Source organism: Saccoglossus kowalevskii, chromosome 21 (assembly GCF_978046115.1).
Source record: "Saccoglossus kowalevskii chromosome 21, keSacKowa6.1, whole genome shotgun sequence".
Taxonomy (NCBI): domain Eukaryota; kingdom Metazoa; phylum Hemichordata; class Enteropneusta; family Harrimaniidae; genus Saccoglossus; species Saccoglossus kowalevskii.
Window position 1 is genome coordinate 14068364 of NC_140661.1, and position 23586 is coordinate 14091949.

Consider the following 23586-nt stretch of genomic DNA (forward strand, 5'->3'; position numbering starts at 1 on the left):
GAAGAATTTAAAGCTGTTAATCAATGAATTTATAATTCATTTACACTTCATTGTTAACGAAACAGTCATAAGTAGCGAGTGGCTAAACATAAAAGCTTGACACTTTGTTATAATTTATTAAAAACAAGCATTTCCGAAATTTACCGATTATCACGGAAGTACAGCAGGCGCATGCGTGCGACGTGGTAACTAAATATGGCGGAGTCGCAGTGAAAACATCGCTCGTCGAAATCATTTTTTGTGTGAAAACGTAAGAGAATTTGGTAGGTTGTCAATTTATTTTGCACAATGTTCATTGGTGAATAATTACGACATAAGAGGTTTTTGTAAATAGTGTATCTTGATTATTTCACGTCGATATTTCAAAATCATGGCATTTTTGTGCACAGATGATCAATCATGACATAGGCATCACATTATGATAGTGTTGGATAAATCACCACCACCATCATAATTTCAGTGTATTTATAACTTTTAATGTGTCTGGACAGTATCTGGACTACGTTCCCGTCGTACTGCGTCACCCGTGATACGTAATACGTATTGTGTGCTTTTGTCGTGTGTTAAAAATCACCACGTTTAATACAGAATGGGATCAGAAATGAAAACAATACACAGTTGGTAAAGTGAAAGAAAATACAGTACTAGTAGCATATCCGAAATAACCTAACAATATCAAACAAATATAATGACTATGTGTACACCAAAATACAGGCTGAGTCATTAAAGACAGTTGCTTCCATACCCAAGGAGTTGATCAAAGATACTGATTTTCCTACATGTATATACCAAAGGAATTTTTATAAAGTTTTGCCTTGACGTTCAAGACCTGGAGTCATCCAGGAGATTGAACATTTATTTGAAATATTTGATTAATTCTTAGGAACATTTTGGTCACATTTTGCCTAATAATATATTACTGTAGAATACTTTATTTTCGCTTGGAATTTATTTTCGCTGAAGGAATGATTCAGTGAAAATAAAATCCAGCGAATATATCTTTTTTCCTATAAATTACAATAAATTTGTCAAAAATCAGTGAAAATAAATTCCACACAAAACAATTAATTTTAGCTAAAAAAAAGTATTTTACAGTAATCGATAAAGCTTATATGTACAATTTATTGTGACTGGTCCTTGAAGCATCTAGAAAAAGAGTAGAATAAATTCATCTTGATTTTTATTCATGACATGTTTATCACTAATATTCTACAGTTGAAAATGTACTTGAACTAAACATAATTTGTTAGTATGGTAGTGTTGCCAGAGATTATCAATTTGGCTTTAATTATGCATCAGTGCAATTATTTTTCACACCTGTCTTAATTAGTTTTTAAAATAGTGTAATACTACAATATAGTTAATTATGAATGAGGTGTCAAGTAGATTTGGTTTGGATTCATAGTCATTTTTGAGTTTGAGTGGCTAAAAGAATTAACATCTTGTTTCCATAAACTTCATGTAATATGATTTACTATAACAATACCAATTATTCCATTGGGTCTTTAATCATTCTAATCTAGAATACTACATATGTTAGATTTTTGAAAAATGTGCTATTGGTTTATAATACTTAAAGCCTAAGCCAAATCTGAAAAAAATTTGAGGTCAACTTCAGCATCGTTGAAAATGTAGTGTATTTACTGAAAGCCAAATCCAAACCCAAACCCACTATTAAACATCTAAATGTTCTTTAGAAGTAATGCTGTGAAATTATGCAATATTCAGATCTGTTTTTGCCTTCGTCTCTCATCGTGTCCAACATAGCTCCCACGCGATGTATACTACAATGTATGTGTGTTAAGTTCAAGGCACGCTGCATGACTGTAGTGCTTCAAAAGGACTGTAAACTGTTAAATTTCTATGATAAAAATTGTCTCTATTCATGTTTAAATTTAAAAATGTTACCTTGACAGTATTCAAAATGTCTATTACACATGATTTAAAATGCATTTTTTTTCTGAGAATAATACATCTGGACCACCACTGTTTTCTTCCATGACAACTGACCTTGCTGGACAACAGGTTTGATTCTTCTCAATCACTGCTGGAATTATTTCAGCTTGTCTAGGGAGTCTCTACTAGAATCTTTTGAACTAGTCTAGGGAGTCTCTTAGAACCATCATGTAGTTCAGTGCACAACACAAGTTTTATGGGTAACTACCGTACTCGACCGCATTAGCGCCCAGGGGCCTCAACTCAGAAAATCACGATTTTGTAGGGGTGGGCGCTTACCCGAGCACCCCCCTCGAAAAAGAGTGCAAATGAAAATTTTTATTCATCAAGTGACAGATTACGTCTTTGAGGGAAAATCAAATTACTAAATTAGTTGCGTCGTCATTGATTTTCTCAATGAAGAAACAGAAATGATCACAAAAAATACGCACATTTTATTACAATATTAATTACGTACCACCATAATTTACGGAATTAAAAACATTTGAGTCTATTGGAACACAGTCGAAGTCAAAATTGTCATATTATTTCCACTGACGAAGTTGTTGGATCGTACGCAAACTCTCGATGAAAATCACTTTCCGCCATGATGCAATTGCAGATTTGACCTACAGCAGCGTCCTTTGACCTAATCAGAATGCTGTGTTGTACTGACCCAATTCTTCGGAAATTCCCGAAGACTTTCCGGTAACGCAATGCGGAAGTGAATAATCGATGTCGAAGTACGATCTGTTGGAATTGATTTCAGCGAATAAACAACATGGTTTTTCCAAAAAAACTAGTAACTAGCCATTTTTGAGAGGTAAACTGAATATGGCATGAAATATTTATCGCATTTTATTTTTACTTGTATTAACAGGTCATTGTCGAAGTGTAGTTTATGCACAGTTAGCGTGTTCTACGCATTCACAACATGTTCACAGCGGTAGATATCCACGCTGTATCATATAAAAACGATTACCAAGATTCGTTACGCAAGACCACGGTTACTAAAAAAGAAGTCTTTTTTAGTAACCGTGGCAAGACCAAGTTTTAAATTAGTTGCATTTTGAAGGGGTGGGCGCTTTGCCGAATGTGACCCCAAATATAAAAATTGCGCAAAAGTGGGGGGTAGGCGCTTGCCCGGGCATGGGCGCTAACGCGGTCGAGTACGGTATATATTTAACTTGACATGCAAGTAAAAACAATTAGTTCACCTTTTTTTCTGGAGTTAACTTGTAGAAAAGTTTTAAAATGTTTATTATTTTACATTTTATACTTTAATACTGGAAATTGACTACTGTAAAATACTTTATTTTAGCTGGAATTAATTTTCGCTTTTTGGGTGTTTTGTACAGAATTTATTTTCACTGATTTTTGATGAGTTGCATGTAAAATATAGGGGGAAAAAATATATTCACTGGATTTTATTTTCACTGAGCATTCCTTCAGCGAAAATAGCAAGAATAAATTCCAGGTGAAAATAAAGTATTCTACAGTACTTCTTCGGTTGGCATATGCACATGTACATTTTATTTGTCATAAATTACACATAAACCATGAGCTATCTCAGCCGAGAGGCTGCTACATGTAGTAATATTCAATATGCCATACATGTACTACACATACTTGTAAAAAATACATGTGAGTGACATTACTATAGTAAAATGTATGTATGTGCTTGAGTAATGGTCATTCATATTTTTTTGAGCAAATACATATGTATGTTCCAACTTTATTGCCAAATAAAATAGACTGACAAGATACAATGCGAAGGCCTGTGTTTTGAGGGTATGATTTTAATAGTTGATGTATGCATATGGGCTAAATCTGTTTTTTCAACAATGATAAATCATTTATTTGGAACATGTTATAATTTGTACAAAATAATACTTACATTATGTATACTACAGGTACCACACAAAAATAAGCACTTGAAATGTAGATAAAGAGATGAAACATGACAATTTTTCCCACTGAGAGGTTGAACATTGCACAATGTAATGTAGATTAGTGCAATAGTTATTTAACAAATCTTTTACAAAATCATTTTAAAATGAATGTGTGGTATTTTTTCTTAAAAAATTGTATCCAAGAGCTTCAAAACACAAAACACAATTCACAGAATAATTTAAAGTATTCTATAATTGACTATCGAAATCAACATGTGTTACACCAGTTTTTATAATCGCAACAGATTTATTCACTCGTTAAAAATAAAGCTAATTATGACAGTTGGTTTTATTCCAAGAAACCGTAGTGTGAATAGTAGTCCCAGTTTTTATGCTTATTAAATATTGTTTGTGTGTTTTGGGTTGTGCATGGTACAGGCAGCAGGTACGAATGCCACTAAAATTGAGAAATATAGATATAATGCTGTTGGGTTTTTTTTTTCTTGCTTTTATACAAAATAACATAAAAAATCAGGTAATAGAATAGTCATATTTTTGAAGGTTTAAAACATATCGCTGTTCATACATGTAATTGATTATTCAGTCGTGATTGATCCATTTTTTTGGTGTCAGCTGTTAGCTCTCATGTTATTTCAGTTTATGAATATTACCTATTAATAACCATATGTCATACATGTTTCATACGGTCATGAAGATACTATCTATTTTGTTCGTTAGTTCATTCATTCATTCATTCATCCATCACTTGGTTCGTTCATATGTTTACTAAATGTATTATAAACCTTTATTTGGCTTATAATCAATTTACTTATTTTCGCTAAATACGCAAATTTAAAAATCACGAAAAATAAAGATACAGTTTAAATTATTTGTTCTTATGGGAACTACAGTTAAAACCACAAGTCTAGAAAATAGGATAATATTGACCTTAATATGAAGTGAATTTCGCTATTAAAATGACCTTCACATGGATATTTTCAATCGAACTCATTGTTCTTGAACAAATTTTGAATTTTAAACCCAGTGAAAAAGTACTGATGTCAATTACCAAAAAATATTATTACCTGCTTGAAAGCACCACAGATAGCAGAAATGAATGGGGTAAAAACTGTCAGCTAGCAATGTGCACTTCTTCATACCGAGCACATTTCTAAATTAAAATTTGTAAATCTCTTTATCAATTTATATAGCATGTGTCTATATTTTATTCAAAATGTCCCATCTCGTAGACAAACTTGAAATAACACGTGGATTATATGTTGCTAAACTGCATGTGTTTTGAAAGTGAGATTTTATGATAAATGTGTTCTCAACTTTCGTCTTTTTCTTTCAGATCTTGAAGTATGGGTGCCAATAGCAGCAGCATAAGTGAGCTCTCAAAAAATGAACATTTGAAAAGACTTGCTGGCAAAGATGTTCTTTCCGAAAATGATCCTTTTTGGAATCAGCTTTTGTCTTTTTCATTCTGTCCACCACAGACCAGTGCTGATAATCGACTGTTGATGGAACAAATCAGCCCAATATGTAAAGTATTTGGTAAGTCAAGTAGATTTTAGCTGGTACGGGTAAATAAAGAAATTGGCTGCCCTATGGACTTGTAAATAAAGATATCAGGTTTTTACTATTTGACCAATGCAAAACATAAAAGATGCTAACGCTGTACGCATGAAATTAATATGGTGAACTAAAAATGGAAATTATATTTCATTTATTTCCCAACATGGACAAGCAATTTTACCAATTTTTTGAGCCACTTCCTTTGAGATAATATATATATATATTAGTGTCTAATAAATCCCTCTCCTGTCAAGGTGGTCTTGTGTTGATATAGTAATATAATATAGTCTCACTCAAGTGATAAAGAGGCCCTCTAGTGCTGAAAAAGTGCTCTAGTGTTAAAGAAGCCCTCTAGTGTCATAGTCCCTTCAGGTCTCATACCACTAATTAGAACTCCGAAGATGACAATGTTAGCGTTTGGGTAAATTTCTTCAAGGAAAAGGGTTACAAAGATCAAAATATTGTTTTAATTTGTTGAAACCACATGTATGTGTATGTGAAATCTGTCCAGTAAAACACATGTTGGCCAGCTCAAACTTCTACAAAAATGTAAACAAAACACAAAGATTTGTCAGTCTTTCTGCATTCAATATTCTCAGAAACGCAGCCAGTTTGGAAGTGTCTAATTGAGAGTTGCCCAGATCCACAGGTCATCGGTACTTGTCAATAAACAAAGCTGCACACGCAAGTCTAACAGCTGACGTAATTGTATCGTATAATACCTCATATAAGCGCCACCCTAGATTAGGTGCCAGTACAATAGAAAAGGTGATAATTTTCACACCAATTAGGTGCCAGTCAAAGTTGAATGTTTGTGTAAAACCATGAATTCCCCATCTGGCCGATGTCCGCCTAACACTTGAGCTAATCTTTTTTTTTCCACAACACATGCACAAAACTAACAATACACCGTACAATCTCTTGAATAGGCGTCAGAGAAGAGTGAAATGCCTTACTTTGGTTCTAAAATAGGCGTTACGAAATGGTCCTTCCAAAAAAAAACTGTTCACATGATAAAAAAAATACTCAGTATATTTAATGTAATATGCATTTATTTTTTTAATTTTCTTGGTAACGAATAGTATATTCTAATAGAAGTTTCAAATAAAAACAAACATGAATGCACTGCTTAGTAGCAAATGATCACGGTACGGTAGCGCAATCCAGCCATGCTGCGGTTCACAAGTGAATAACTTACTTGTTTTCAAAGTGTTGAAATTGGTGATTATTATTCAGTGGTGATTATAGTAACGCACAAAAAATAAATTCGTTGAAATTTTATGAAATGAAGGTAAAATTCAACTTAGTTTCACCATAAGCGAATGATTTCAGTCACATGTAAACGGCCGATACCATATCCGCCATGTCTTTGAATGCACACGAGACTTGTTTATTAACCAGATAGGTCAAGTCGCTAATTAACCAATCAAAATGCTGGATGGTGCCCACGTGTCTGAATTACCACAGCTCATTTAATATGTTATGACAGTTCAGCGACCTCATGGTAAACGCAACGTGGAAGAGATTTACCGATAATGTAGTGCGATCTTTTGGCTTCGATTTCCATGGGAAAACTGCATGATTTTTTTTTAAATCAAGAAATTATTTGTTTTGGAAAGATAAACTGAGCATTTGAAGAATAATTTAACATTGTTTACAGTGATAACAGCTCATTGTCGAAACGAAGCTTACCCATTCACGTTAGTCACGATAAAAATCATTCTCTTGAATAGGTGTCCAGAATTATTTAAATGTCTGTAAATAGAAGCCGAAATATTTTAAAAAAAAACGCGATTTCTTGGTCTCATTATATTTTAAAAACCAAACTGCCATTTAACGGCCAGAGGCGAATTTACGGCAGAATCCGGCACATTGTATAGACAGGATTCCTCTGATTGTAAGGTAACGTTACCGTAGTTCTGAGTGTGTGAAAAAATTACTGACCTCAATTAAGCGCCATTTGCAACAAAGTGGCCAAAATGTGACCTCAAATTAGCGCCAGACAGAAATGAAAATGTATCAAAGTGGCGCTTATATGAGGTATTTTACGGTAATACACTCTTATACATCGCGTTTAAGATAAAACAAGGTGGCATGAGACCTTTAGTCATAAAAAGGCCCTCCAGTGTTATAGAAAAACTCTTTAATCGAAAAAAAAAAAAACGTCTCGTGTCGTAGTCCTTTAGTGATAAAGAGTCCCTCTAGTGTTGTAGAAGCTCTCAAGTGACATACTGGTAGTCCCTGATAAAGAGGCCCTCTAGTGTTGAAGAGTCCTACTACGGATGACCAAGCCCTCTAGTGTCAGAGGCAGAATAGTTATCGATTTTTCTATTTTCTTTATCTTCAGCTGAGAACAACTTACAAACAGGTAACTTTTGTGCTTTAGTGAATGTCTTTTTGATGCGATGTGTTGAACTCAAGGCATCCACCCAGTGTGAAAAGTAAGTACAACATGTCTCATCAATATCTCTTTTCTGGTTTTAGTTGTTCTATTTGTGTCATGCCAGTAGTTGTCTGATTAGGGTGAGAGTAACACAGGAATTGTCTATGCAGCGTAGACTTTGATATGTTGGTGGCAACTCTAATTATTTTAATGATATCAAACTTCATTATGCTGCTTATTCAGAATTAAAATGTATGAATGAAAACATGTATAAATCATGTCAAACAATTTCTTTGTTATTGTCAGTCATGTAGACAAATGTATAAGCACATGTTTGAGAATGCTCAGCTCTTGAGAATGGTTGAAATTACTATGTGGTTCAGGCTTTCATAAAATTACCAAATTATGAGGGCAGAGGTGCTTGAAAAACATGCTCACACCAAGAATTATTAGGGAATTTCCAGAAATGAGAATGTATCATATAGTAGTGCATTCTAGATAAGACTGATTATATCTCTGTTTTAACTGTTATATAGATTGCATGCAATGCATTGTATATATAAATAAATAGTTTAAATTTATTTATAGTTTATTTGTAGTTTGGTGCACTGCTGGGTTGAAGGTATGTTACTTATATTTGGCCTATTTTGGTTTGTTGGTGATGGTTTTATGATCTGAAAATACCAACAGTGTATATATGTATACTTGGTTACGTCTACACCAGTAAACACCTACACACTGGCAGCTTATAGGATTCCTGTGTTCCTGGCTTTATGATCTACCGTACTTATCTGAATTAAAAACATAAATGAATATTCTGTGAAGCCAAGATTTAATTTAAAATTTGTGTCTATCCCAAATTTTATTCGCTAAATGACTTGGGTGTTAATTTACAAGACATGGTTTTGATTCTTTAACTGTGTTCTCTTTTTGCTGGTATATGATAGGCAGAAAAAATTAAATATAAATGAGCCAGCTATTATTTTGTTAAGTTAGCCCATTTTTATTTCCAAGGACGTGAAGACTAGAAAAGATTATTGAACGCAATATGCAAATCGTTTTATACTATACCCATAATCTTTTGCTGGAGAATCAAGATGGTATACGTAATATTGATGAAATGAACGTCTAGAGAAAAGCTATATAAAAATATATTTACCGGTAATAATGTAATTTTCATTCTCCTGCATTTGATGAGCTTTTTCATCTCTGTGTGTTAGCCTTCTTTGTAATCCTTTGTATCTTTACACATCCTGGTAATTTCTTATGTCACACATTCATTAATAATGAGAATGCCCCGTCCTTTTGTAACCAATATTTCTGTTATCAATTATTAAACAGATTAAGCTAATTTAGCTGTCATTATTCTTACAAGTGGCTTGCCATATTTTGGCATTTTAAATGTCAAAGTTAGTATCTCGCCACCCATTGAGACCAATAAGTCAAAACATATCGGGAGTTATAGCTGTCAGTGTGTTAGTCTGGTCTAGGAGTAACTCTTTGACCACAAGTGCACCGAATAACACGTCTCTGTCTCTGTCTATTCACATGCAGCGTTGGAAGTCAAACAAAAAAGAATGTCTTTTTCTCCTTCAGTGACATCTTCACGTGGCAGACACACAATGCACTGTTCATCATACGATGTCTGATAAGTTATTTTATTGAAAACATGTCAGAGGGTGGTTTATTACGAGAGTTTGCTGTCAAGGACATACAACAAGGCAACCAGACTGGAGAGCCTCTGCTAGAGAAGTTTATCGATGCTCTGATTCACTTACTCATTGAAGTTCCGGTAGTGTAAGTAAAATTATCATTCAAAATAACATTTCCTGTGTCTGTTGACATGCATTATGCTAATGCCTAATCAAAAAGAATTACTTTCTTTTATTAGATTGCTATATAGAAATTAGTTTTGTCTTGAGATTGATCATTTTCTTTTTTTGTGAAGTTATGTGTGCAAGTAATTCCTGTATTCTTTTTAATCTTGACCAATTTTCTCAAAGTTCAGTGTTGGAATAAAAATGAACTATTATGTTAATAGTGCCATTTTTATTAGCTCCTCTGTCGACTTTGTCGAGCGGAGCTTATCATATGAGTGATTGTCCATCGTCGTCCGTGTCAATGTTTTACTTTTTCGACTTCTTTTTGAAAACTACAAGCCTGAATGCTTTGATACTTGGTGTATATGTACCTTGGGTAGATCTCTCTCAGATTTGTTCATTTCATGATGATATCTTAAATTCTCTAATTTTGGTGAATATTTTTGTCATTTTTGGTAAAAAGTGATATTTTCAACTTCTTGTTGAAAACCGCAAGTCCAATTGCTTTGATATATTATACATATAGGTACTACATGTGGACCTCTCTCAGATTTGTTCATTTTCTAATGATATCTTCTGTTCTTTAATTGCCATGTGCATTGCTAACAGCGGAGCTATCTCAGCCGACAGGCTGCTTGTATTATTTACAAAATGAACAAATTTGAATTCCTTCACTTACCAATATATACACACATATATTTAGTGTTGTCTTTTTCAAAACAAACATTAGACAAATTTTGTTTGGTGCAATTTTTCACTCATTTAAAATCCTTGCATATGATGCTAGAAGCATGTATTACGTCACATTTTAGGATTTATCATTATTTCTTTCATTACAGTAACTTCACATACGTGATCCATTTAGAAGCTACCAATTTATTGCTGACATTGTTATCAGTTCAGCTGTTCATACCCAGGATAGCTCATAAATCTATCTTTTTTCAATACCTCATGCAGGGAAAATGGTGAGTAAAAATATCAATCACTATGCTATGCTGTAGTGAAGGGTTAATATTTATTGTTTTGTAACACACCGTGCAAAGTTGTTCAAAGTGATTGCAAAGTTGGTAGATGTATTTGTATATATGACCTAAGTTGTTGGCATATAAAAACGCGAAGTTGTAAACTTGACAAATTTAATGAAAGCCAGTTGAAAGCATATGATATTATACTGAAACTCGATCTTTGATATTTGAATGATTTATTTAGCTGGTATTTATCGGATTGAAAATATATTAACCACTCATACTATCATGTCCTGTCAAAAGACAGGCCAGTTTACTGACTCGGAAATGAGAGAAAGCACACTCCTACATGTACTGAGAAGAATACGTCAATTGTCCCATGCACAGGAACAACTGGATCTTTTACATACACTGATGATAGGAACAGTACACAGGACCGACAAACATTTCTTTGCAGAATTAACACAGAGGGCGCTGTTCCTAAACATGACATCAGTGAACAAAGTACTGTTTTTGCTCAACAGTGTGAACACAACACTACTATGCTTGTGTTTGAGTTTAGAGTAGCTCACTGAGTCAGTCTTATGCTGATAGTTTGCTATTTAACTATGACATCATTTTGGGACACAGCGCCCCCAAGAGTTGCCATATGGCCATCAATCAGACATTGCCAATCTGAATGCACTGTTTTCTATCTGTTCAGTCACAACTATGCTGACAAATAATGCCCTATAAACAGGTTTGTTGAACAAAGCAAATCAAAAACAAAAATTCTGTTTCTTTCCTCAGCTCAAAAGATGCCTGTCCATTGGTGAAAACGTTATTAGATCACATTATTAAACACGAACCATGTCCGCCAGAAGCTCTTGGTGGATCCCACGCTGGTAGTATGTTGTATGGTTTTGGTGCTGCTGTAGCATGTAAGTACAGAAATTCTGCTTTGTTTTCTAGACTGAATATCGCCCCTGCATTCAATTTGTTGTGTAGTGAATCATATCAGCACCGAATGTTTCAAACATTGTTCAGTTTATAAAGGTGAGTGTGTGGAGGACCTCTGTGTAAGCATATCTATAGAGAAAGGTTGAAAAGGTTTTAAGTTTAGACATTGTTCAGTTTATAGATGTGAGTGTGTTGAGGACCTCTGTAAGCATATCTATAGAGAAAGGTTGGAAAAGGTTTTCAGTTTAGACATTGTTCAGTTTATAGAGGTGAGTGTGTTGAGGACCTCTGTAAGCATATCTATAGAGAAAGGTTGGAAAAGGTTTTCAGTTTAGACATTGTTCAGTTTATAGAGGTGAGTGTGTGGAGGACCTCTGTAAGCATATATATGGGGAGGGTTGGAAAAGGTTTTAAGTTTAGACATTGTTCAGTTTATAGAGGTGAGTGTGTGGACGACCTCTGTGTAAGCATATCTATGGGGAAGGGTTGGAAAAGGTTTTAAGTTTAGACATTGTTCAGTTTATAGAGGTGAGTGTGTGGAGGACTACTGTATAAGCATATCTATGGGGAAGGGTTGGAAAAGGTTTTAAGTTTAGACATTGTTCAGTTTATAGAGGTGAGTGTGTGGACGACCTCTGTGTATGCATATCTATGGGGAAGGGTTGGAAAAGGTTTTCAGTTTAGACATTGTTCAGTTTATAGAGGTGAGTGTGTTGATGACCTCTGTGTATGCATATGTATGGGGAAGGGTTGGAAAAGGTTTTCAGTTTAGACAATGTTCAGTTTATAGATGTGAGTGTGTTGAGGACCTCTGTAAGCATATCTATAGAGAAAGGTTGGAAAAGGTTTTCCGTTTAGACATTGTTCAGTTTATAGAGGTGAGTGTGTGGAGGACCTCTGTAAGCATATCTATGGGGAGGGTTGGAAAAGGTTTTAAGTTTAGACATTGTTCAGTTTATAGAGGTGAGTGTGTGGAGGACCTCTGTGTAAGCATATGTATGGGGGAGGGTTGGAAAAGGTTTTAAGTTTAGACATTGTTCAGTTTATAGAGGTGAGTGTGTTGAGGACCTCTGTAAGCATATCTATAGAGAAAGGTTGGAAAAGGTTTTCAGTTTAGACATTGTTCAGTTTATAGAGGTGAGTGTGTTGAGGACCTCTGTAAGCATATCTATAGAGAAAGGTTGGAAAAGGTTTTCAGTTTAGACATTGTTCAGTTTATAGAGGTGAGTGTGTGGAGGACCTCTGTAAGCATATCTATGGGGAGGGTTGGAAAAGGTTTTAAGTTTAGACATTGTTCAGTTTATAGAGGTGAGTGTGTGGACGACCTCTGTGTATGCATATGTATGGGGAAGGGTTGGAAAAGGTTTTCAGTTTAGACATTGTTCAGTTTATAGATGTGAGTGTGTTGAGGACCTCTGTGTAAGCATATGTATGGGGAAGGGTTGTACACTGCAACTAAAGAATCTAATGCTTACTTGTATTGAATAAAATGTAGTCTTTCTGCTCATAACTCATCAGATATCTTGTTCAATAAGTTCAATAACTTGTTCATGCTAATGAAATTGCAGTTGAGTTCGTCAAAACTTATTACGTTTGTTTGAATCAACATTATCTCTTTAAGCGCCAAAGTCAACTTATAGCACCATTCACAAGTTTTAAACATATATTATGTTTCAATAATGTTTCCAAAATTTTGATCCGAACATGTACCGTTAAAGTCATAATATAAACCGCATACGTAATAGTAACCGCACCCCCAATTCCCGGCTTCGGGGTTAAAGAGTTCTTAACAAAAATTGAAAACTTGAAAAGTACCTATTACTAACCGCACCCCCAATTCATCAAGACCGTGACTGTCTTCATTGTTTCAACCAGCTGTTCCAAAACGGCATTGTTCCTAATCCTATTCTTTGTTTCGACAACATGCCTAAAAATATTCACACCTATTTATTGTTCAGCGGTGATAAGATGTCAGACAGGCAATGAAACTGCTTTTGTTCTGGCGGCGACCTCTGTCAATACTCTTTCTGAATACGTCTGTGTTTCGTAAGTTTTAGACAATGAGCTTTTATCACCGTAAAAGTGTTAAACTGAGCATTGAAGAATAATTTATCTTTCGAAAACATATAATTTCTTGATTTAAAAAAAAAATCATGCCGTTTTCCCATGGAAATCAAAGGCAAAAGATCGCACTACATTATCGGTAAATCTCTTCCGTGTTGCGTTCACCATGAGGTCGCTGAATTGTCATTAACATATTTAAATGAGCTATGTAATTTAGACACGTGGGCACCATCCAGCATTTTGATTGGTTAATTAGCGACTTGACCTATCCGGTCAATAATACGTCACGTGAGCATTCAAAAGCATGGCGGATATCGTATCGGCTGTTTACATGTGACTGAAATCATTCGCTTACGGGGAAACTAAGTTGAATTTTACTTGCATTTTATAACAATTCAACGAATTTATTTTTCGTGCGTTATTGTAATCACCAATATCAACACTTCGAAAACAAGTAAGTTATTCACTTGAGACCAGCAGCATGGCCGGATCGCGCTACCGTTATGTGATCATTTGCTACTAAGCAGTGCATTCGTGTTTTTATTTGAAACTTCTGTTAGAATATACTTTTCGTTACCAAGAAAATTAAAAAAAATAAATGCATATTACATTAAAAATACTGAGTATTTTTTGTATCATGTAGAATTTTTTTTTGATCGTAATTTTTCAACATTTCGTAACGCCTATTTTAGAACCAAAATAAGGCCTTTCACTCTTCCCCGACGCCTATTCAAGAGATTGTACGGTGTATTGTTTGTTTTGTGCATGTGTTGTGGACAAAAAATGACCACGCCCATTTAGTGATTGCAATATGTACGTAATAGAAACTGCACCCCGAACTTGAGCTTTTGATCCCAATTTTTAAATTGATACATTGTAATATAAACCGCGGTTTATAATAGGACTTTAACGGTAGCCAATATCTATTTGATAAAATACATAAAAATAGGATTAATGATGTACCAAACTTTTGTTGAAAAAAATGATGACACTCAAAACGTTAAGCAAAACCATTTTGGTGAACATAGATAAATTTGGTTTTACTGAAACAAGGACAGGCTCACTTTTTCAGTCTATTATAAATATTTTGGTGATCTATTTTTAGCTGGTCTGTGGTCCATGGTGACATTGGGTTATGGTGGACGTAGTGCACCACCAGATGACGAGGACAGAGCCATATTAGCCAATCAAAGTCTGTTGTTATTATTGGTGTTAGCCAATCATTATACACATGAGAAGGGAATGCATAATCCTTATAGACAGGCATTGTGTACATTTGGTAATTTGCAAGGTAAGACTCGTCAAAAACATATTCAGCACTCAAGTAAAAGATAGATTCTAAGGATTCAGTATACAATAAATACAGTTCTTTGGTTGATGTGTACTTCTTTCGGTGATGCACTTCTAAGAAGATGCAATGTTAGAGACAACATCAAAAGTTCAATGTAGAATAAAAAACTTAATTCCTTTAGTTTCCCCCCCCCCTACCCCCCACTGAAACTTAATTGATAAATATTGATCATGGAGTCAGACTACATTCACCATTAAATACAAATTGATAATTGGACAGTAGTATGGCATAGCAGTTTGTTGTCAGGTGAGTGTTAAGACTTTACAAATGCGCTAATAACAAAGAAAAACATATATTACACTCGCACCATTTTCTTGTCTTGGATGTTTCTTTTTTTTTAGCTCCGCTGTCGACTTTGTCGAGCGGAGCTTATCATATGAGTGATTGTCCGTCTCCGTCGTCGTCGTCCGTGTCAATGTTTTACTTTTTCGACTTCTTCTTGAAAACTACAAGCCTGAATGCTTTGATACTTGGTGTATATGTACCTTGGGTAGACCTCTCTCAGATTTGTTCAGTTCATGATGATATCTTCAATTCTCTAATTTTGGTGAATATTATTGTCATTTTTAGTAAAAAGTGATATTTTCGACTTCTTGTTGAAAACCGCAAGTGCAATTGCTTTGATATTACATATATAGGTACTACATGTGGACCTCTCTCAGATTTGTTCATTTTGTAATGATATCTTTAATTCTCTAATTTTGGTGAATATTTTTGTCATTTTTGGTAAAAAGTGATATTTTCGACTTCTTGTTGAAAACCGCAAGTCCAATTGCTTTGATATTACATATATAGGTACTACATGTCGACCTCTCTCAGATTTGTTCATTTTGTAATGATATCTTCAATTCTCTAATTTTGGTGAATATTTTTGTAATTTTTGGTAAAAAGTGATATTTTCGACTTCTTGTTGAAAACCGCAAGTCCAATTGCTTTGATATTACATATATAGGTACTACATGTGGACCTCTCTCAGATTTGTTCATTTTGTAATGATATCTTTAATTCTCTAATTTTGGTGAATATTTTTGTCATTTTTGGTAAAAAGTGATATTTTCGACTTCTTGTTGAAAACCGCAAGTCCAATTGCTTTGATATTACATATATAGGTACTACATGTCGACCTCTCTCAGATTTGTTCATTTTGTAATGATATCTTCAATTCTCTAATTTTGGTGAATATTTTTGTAATTTTTGGTAAAAAGTGATATTTTCGACTTCTTGTTGAAAACCGCAAGTCCAATTGCTTTGATATTACATATATAGGTACTACATGTGGCTCTCTCTCTGATTTGTTCATTTTGTAATGATATCTTTAATTCTCTAATTTTGGTGAATATTTTTGTAATTTTTGGTATAAAGTGATATTTTCGACTTCTTGTTGAAAACCGCAAGTCCAATTGCTTTGATATTACATATATAGGTACTACATGTCGACCTCTCTCAGATTTGTTCATTTTGTAATGATATCTTTAATTCTCTAATTTTGGTGAATATTTTTGTAATTTTTGGTAAAAAGTGATATTTTCGACTTCTTGTTGAAAACCGCAAGTCCAATTGCTTTGATATTACATATATAGGTACTACATGTGGACCTCTCTCAGATTTGTTCATTTTGTAATGATATCTTTAATTCTCTAATTTCGAAGAATATTTTTGTAATTTTTGGTAAAAAGTGATATTTTCGACTTCTTGTTGAAAACCGCAAGTCCAATTGCTTTGATATTACATATATAGGTACTACATGTGGACCTCTCTCAGATTTGTTCATTTCATAATGATATCTTTAATTCTTTAATTTTGATGAATATTTTTGTAATTTTTGGTAAAAAGTGATATTTTCGACTTCTTGTTGAAAACCGCAAGTCCAATTGCTTTGATATATTATACATATAGGTACTACATGTGGACCTCTCTCAGATTTGTTCATTTTCTAATGATATCTTCTGTTCTTTAATTGCCATGTGCATTGCTAACAGCGGAGCTATCTCAGCCGACAGGCTGCTTGTTTTTTCATTTTCTGTTATTTTTGTCCATGATTGGATGGGAAAAAAAACGAATACAGATACTCCAAGATTTTTTTGACTTCATTAAAAAATAAAATCGTTTTTGTAGGATGGAAACTTTTTGAGGTCAAAACCCTCCCACCCCCAAACTAAAGCAAATAAGTTTTTTATCCGACATCGATCTTTTGACGTCGTCCCTTACAAAACTTTGAGATATAAAGAAATAACGCAAAAAAACAATTCAGACTTGAAAACATGGCTAGTAACCCAAATGTTTCATTTTCTGTTTCTAGATGGCATTAACCTAATGTGATTACTATATGGCGAAAATGCCATGTCTTCTTATCTTGCTCAGCAAGACATCATCACATGTGTGATAAACCCCCATCTTATTTTCTGTCTCAGATTCGGCTCCTTCCAGTCCGACATCACCTATGCCAGTGTTTCGTATGAACCTAACAGGTTTATATGACGCCTTTTGTAAACACATGAAGAGTGATCAGATGACATTGTTACTGTATTTATTATTACATAGAAACAGTAATATCAGAGCATATATATTATCCAGGACAAATATTGAACAACTGGTAAGTCACTTAGGTGGTCTTTTGAATAATTGTTGAGTTAGGTGGTCTTGTGTATACAGATAGTCTTTTGAATGACTTTATCGATTTAGTTGTTTTTTTTTTACTCCCGTGTGCGAAGCACAAATGGGAGTCTTTGCAGTTACCCTGTCTGTCTGTATGTCTGTCTGTATGTATGTATGTATGTATGTATGTCACTTTTTTGTTCCACCGTTATCTCAAGAACCACTAATCAAATTTTGGTGAAACTTGGTACATAGATGCTCTGGGATAATGCGCAGAGTTGATTAGGTTTTGGTAATAATCTATGAATATTAATTACCTAATTTGCATGATAATTAGCTGATTTTTAGCTGTTCCAAGACTGTTCCACTGATATCTGAAGAAGCACTCATTGGATTTTGATGAAATTTGTCACATGGATGCTCTGAACTAGTGCGCAGATTTGATTAGTTTTGGGTAAAAATCTATGAATATTAATTACCTAATTTACATGATAATTAACTGATTTTAAGCTGTTCTATGACTGTTCCACTGATTTTTGAAGAACCACTCATTGTATTCCAATGAAACTTGGCACATGGATGCTCTGAACTAATGCACAGGTTTGATTAGTTTTGGGTAAAAATCTGTTAATATTATTAATTACCTAATTTACATAATGATTAATCAATTTTCGGCTTTTCCACTGATATCTCAAATACTAATCATAACATTTCAATGAAACTTGGTACATAGGTGTCATATGACACTGCACATATCTGATAGTTTTTAGGGTAATATCAGTACATATTAATTCCCTAATTTGCATAATTAATTAATTTTCAGCTTTTGATATTTCGAGTAGTAATGATCACGTTTCAATGAAACTTGGTACATAGTTACTTGAGGACTGTGCAGAGACCTAATTAGTTTTTTTGGTAAATATTTGTGCATATTAATCACCTTTATTAGCATAATTAGTTAATTTTCAGCTTTTCACCTGATATCTCAAGTACTAATCATCACATTTCAATGAGACTTGCGACATAGATATTCTAGGACTATGCAGAGACCTGATTAATTTTGGGATAAATAATTGTGCCTATTAATTACCTAATTTGCATAATTAATTAATTTTCAGCCCTTGATATTTCAAGTAGTAATCATCACATTTCAATAAAATTTGGTACATAAATGTCATATGACACTGCACAGACCTGATAGTTTTTAGGGTAATATCAGTACATATTAATTACCTAATTTGCATAATTAATTAATTTTCAGCTCTTGATATTTCAAGTAGTAATCATCACATTTCAATGACACTTGGTACATAGTTACTTAAGGACTGTGCAGACCCCTGATTAGTTTTGGGGTAAATTTTCAGCTTTTTGCCTGATATCTCAAGTACTGATTATCATATTTCAATGAGACTTGCTACATAGATCTTCTAGGACTATGCAGAGACCTGAATAGTTTTAATTGGATATTAATTACCTAATTTGCATAATGTTCCACTGATATATAAAGAACCACGAATTGGATTTTAATGAAAATTTTAAAGAGAACTATGCAGAGACCCCATTAGTTTTTAGTAAATATTTATGCTTATTAATCACCTAATTAACATAATTAATTAACACTGATATATCTCAATTACTGATCATCACATTAGAATTAAATTTGGTACATAAATGCTCTAGAACAATAGACAGGCCTGATTAATTTTAGGTTAAAATTTGTTCATGTTAATTCTCTAATTAGCATAATAATTCATAATTTTTTGGTTCTGTTCATATTAGTTACCTGATTTACATAATTAGTTTTCAGCTTTTCCATCAATATCTCGTGTACAAGTAATTTTGAATTAATTTTTAATTTGTCTTCAATACTCTCAGCACACGGGAGTTCTTTCTAAGCTTTCTTTGATATCTTATTTAGGTGGTCTTTCAAAACGTATAACTTACCTAAGTAAGTCTGGGAATTTATGTTTCTTAATAATTACTTATTAAATATTTCTACGTCATCTTTAAATAATTTTAACTTAGATTGTTGGGTCACTTAGGTGGTCTTGATGTAAACTGATGTACTTCTTGCACACATGTAAGCACCTTATGTTGAAATTACTTTTTATATCACTACCCTTGTTTTATTTGAAGGTTGTACCAATTCTAAAGATTCTATACAGTGCACAGGAGCGCAACTCTCATCATATCTACATGGCGTTGATAATTCTCCTTATTATGAGTGAAGACGATGCTTTTAATAAATCAGTTCATGAATTAGTAAGTTTTCTGTCGCATATTGACAGCGTGTATATGCTAGAATTAAACAACAGAGTTGAGACACTGTATCATGCTTGCTATGCGGCCCAGGCTGTGTATACAATGCATATTACTGTAAAATCTGTATTAGAAACCGCGGCTTATATTAAAATGGTACAATGCAACAGAAGGGATGCAGCTTCTATTAGAGCAACCACACATATGAGAAATGATGAATTTTTGATTCCCAATTATTCAAAAAGAATGGGTGCGACTTCTAATACAGATTTTACGGTACATTGTTTTTGTGCTTGAAATCAAGGAAACAAAAGCACACTAAATATGTGTAATACAACTTTTGATTGGAATAATGAGAACATGGAAGTGCCTCAATGTCTGATGAATGTGCAAGAACCAATCATATCAGCAAGATTAATTTCATTATGTGAGATATCAAACAAAAATTAATACTGGTTGCTCAGTGATAAATGAGACAGATCTGTATGTGGTCGTTTTACATAATACTGTGGAATACTTTATTTTCGCTGGAATTAATTTTCGCTGAAAAGGCTTTTTGGGCGTTTTGCTTGGAATTTATTTTCACTGATTTTTCATGAGTTTAATGTGAAATATAGGAAAAAAAGTATATTCGCTGGATTTTATTTTCACGGACTCATCTCTTCAGCGAAAATAGCGAAAATAAATTCCAAGCAAAAATAAAGTTTTCTACAGTACATTGTGGTGTTGTTTATTGTGAAAACCAATGTTAACTTGTAGTCTTGTGTATCCTGGTTTAGATTGTCCGGAATATTACGTGGTATACTGAAAGAAGTATAACAGAGATTACACTAGGTGGTTTAATTGTCTTGGTAGTGATCAGAACGATACAATATAATATGACAAGAATGAGGGTATGTATATATGTAGTGTTGCAATCAGCAGTACTGTAAAATCTGTATTAGAAACCGCGGCTTCTATTAAAATGGTACAATCCAATAGAGGGGGTGCGGCTTCTATCAGAGCATCTACACATATGAGAAATGATGATTTTTTGGCTCCCAATTGTTTAAAAAGAATGGGTGCGACTTCTATTAGGGATGCGGCTTCTAATACAGATTTTACGGTATTCATTTTATATCTTATTCCTACTGAGCTCAGTCTTGATCCAAGTGATACTGACCCAATTACTCAGGTTGATTTTGTTGTCACATGCTCAGTTTTGTCTCTTCACTCAAATGAAATTGTATGTACTGCAGGGGATTTTTCTAGAAAAAAACTGCAAGAGGGAGCACAGCAATTCAGCAGCGCCAATAAGTGGGGAGATAGTGTTCTCTCTACCAGGGTGTGGAGTTTTTGATAATTCTAAGTTAAAATGGAGCATTCTATGGCTTCCTTGGGGCCAAAATTACTATCAGACAGGTCACAGTTGAAGACTGTGGCCACATGTGATCCCTGGTCAATCAGAATTTTATGGTTGCCAGAGGATCTGCTTCCCAGGGTAAGGGGGCGCATGGCCATGGTATGAGGGCGCTGCGTCCCTGTTCCCTTTGTTTAAAAAAAATCCCTGTACTCAATTTGACCTATGACCTGACTTCTTGGTCACATGTCACAGCAAGTAGCAGGATGCAAATCTACTTACAAGATTGTGCTTGATTGGCTACCCAACCCTAACACCTGACAGTCAGACCAATCAGTGATCTGCTAGTTTCTTAACAGGTTTTTCAACGCATCAAATTCTACCTTGTATGTTTGCTTCTACTCAACTGAAAATCTGTTACAGGGTTTGCTCATTGATATGAGTGATAAATAAATGAATAATAAATTACACTGATGTATTCATATTTAAAATTTTCTCTGGATGGATAAGATTGCTGCCATGGTGTGAGTAATAATTTGATTTAAATCATTATTTCAGGATAAATATCTTCATACGAATTGTTTAGCAGCATTAGCCAACATGTCATCACAGTTTCATTCACTACATCCGTATGTCACACAGAGGATAGTCAGGTGAGTACAAGTGAGACTACTAGCCAACTCTGAAACATTCTACCAAGTATTTTTAAGAAGAAACTTTTAAAATACTTGAATATTGCTATTTTGGCTGAAGGGATGTGTCAGTGAAAATAAAATCCAGCGAATATAACCCTTTTCTTATATTTTATATTCAGCTTTTCAAAAATCAGTAAAATGCATTCCATACAAAACATTCAAAAGGTCCTTCCAGCAAAGATTAATTCCAGCTAAAATAAATTGTTTTACAGAAGTGTGGCTTAGCCACTGCACCTTTGAGTATAACATTGTTACAGAGACTGAATTGAATTGCAGAGGTCATTGAAAGTTTTTTCTGCTACTGTATTTGCTTTATTTTGTTTAACACCTTGAACATCATTAATTTTCAGCAAAATTATGGACCATATAGACATAATTTCCTATTGCCTATTCTATGTTTTGATCACAATATTGGAAAAATTATGAAAACATTACACAGGTTTACAATTTGTGAATGGTGATATAAGTTGACTTTGGCACTTGTAGAGTTCATGTTGATTCAAACAAACGTAATAAGTTTGGTTTCACTGAAATGCAAATTTGCAATTAGCATGAACAAGTAGTTGTTAGCCAAAACGAGTTTGTGGTGCGATTACACAACACCTGTTGACGCTGGTTTTTCGCATTGTTTCTAGTTGTTTGTGAAGGCTTTCAGCAGGTCATATTAAACTCTGACTCATTTATTCAGTTATTCATACATAAGTAGATGTGGTTCTAAATTGTGGCATAATGGGAGTGAGCGTAAGGCATTTTAGCCAGCCACTTGTCTGTCTGTCATTTTTTACAAGCACTCCACATTTTAGATGAGTACAAAATTTAATTTGACAGGCAAAATTTGTACAAACTTGTCCAATCCTCATTGAAAATTCTGTGTAAATTACAAAATAACCACCAAAATAAATAATCACCAAAAAATGAACTATTAGTCTATGGCTACAGACTAGTGACTGAATTTTTCATTTTGATGAAGTTTCAGACAGGCATTTTCAATTATCTAACTATAACCCTGATCTTGCGTTTATAAATCACATGTTAAAAATAGACATCTATAACTATCTATGGATATCTTCGAAAGCAAGGTGTGGGGCTTGTGTCCATGTCCATGGATAACTTTTTATTTTGTTTATTAGTTACATTCTTCAGTATATGCCCATTTGGTTCCATTGATTTGAGTTTACGCTTTGAACTAAAGAACCAAGATAATTTTCTCTTTTCTGTTTATACAGTTTATTTGAATTATTATCAAAGAAACATGCTAAAATCTTAGAACATCTTCGAAATTCACCAAAAATGGAACACAATAATCAAAACGATGACAGATCATCAACTCCAGATTATGTAAGTATATATTGTTCATTCATGAGAATATGTAAGAGCACCCCCTGTAGTTGGACTTTGCTCTTTATTAATGAGTGCCATTCAAAGCAGTATTCATGAATTTTTGCCGGAATGTTCGTAAATTGATAATTTGATGTCGTTTGTTAAAAACAAAATTTCACAAAGATACTGAGATTTGTGACCTGGAAGGGAGGTTGTTGTCAGGATGTGTATGTGCAAATATTGGTCTTGTATGAACAAAGGTAGCGACTTTGCTTGTTGTTGCAGGTCAATGCATACAAACACGACATTTCTTGAATGATCAAAATGCATCAAAGTACTCCAAAGAGTCAAAGTCAGTATTGAGTGCACATTGCAGTCAGATCAAAGCATACATTCATGCTTGCCACTGGGAGCGTGCATCAGGTTATAGAAAAAACTCACCGATTATCAA

At 34.0% G+C, this 23586-nt stretch overlaps 1 protein-coding gene across 3 annotated transcripts in view; it reads left to right on the forward strand.

Moving 5' to 3' along the window:
• The first annotated feature begins 171 nt into the window (after positions 1-171).
• LOC100374358 (dymeclin-like) overlaps positions 172-23586 on the forward strand; it is a 33471-nt gene continuing 10056 nt past the window's right edge. The window contains exons 1-12 of one of the 3 annotated variants that reach the window (XM_085495227.1): positions 172-263; positions 5182-5384; positions 7753-7846; positions 9343-9585; positions 10448-10573; positions 11363-11493; positions 14682-14867; positions 17339-17520; positions 19659-19784; positions 20561-20674; positions 21679-21773; positions 23042-23153. In XM_085495227.1, the coding sequence (XP_085351353.1) occupies positions 5192-5384; positions 7753-7846; positions 9343-9585; positions 10448-10573; positions 11363-11493; positions 14682-14867; positions 17339-17520; positions 19659-19784; positions 20561-20674; positions 21679-21773; positions 23042-23153 (1602 nt within the window). In that variant the 5' untranslated portion in view covers positions 172-263; positions 5182-5191. The remainder of the gene's footprint in view (positions 264-5181; positions 5385-7752; positions 7847-9342; positions 9586-10447; positions 10574-11362; positions 11494-14681; positions 14868-17338; positions 17521-19658; positions 19785-20560; positions 20675-21678; positions 21774-23041; positions 23154-23586) is intronic. The other 2 variants (XM_002731129.4, XM_085495228.1) reach the window with 2 other exon arrangements.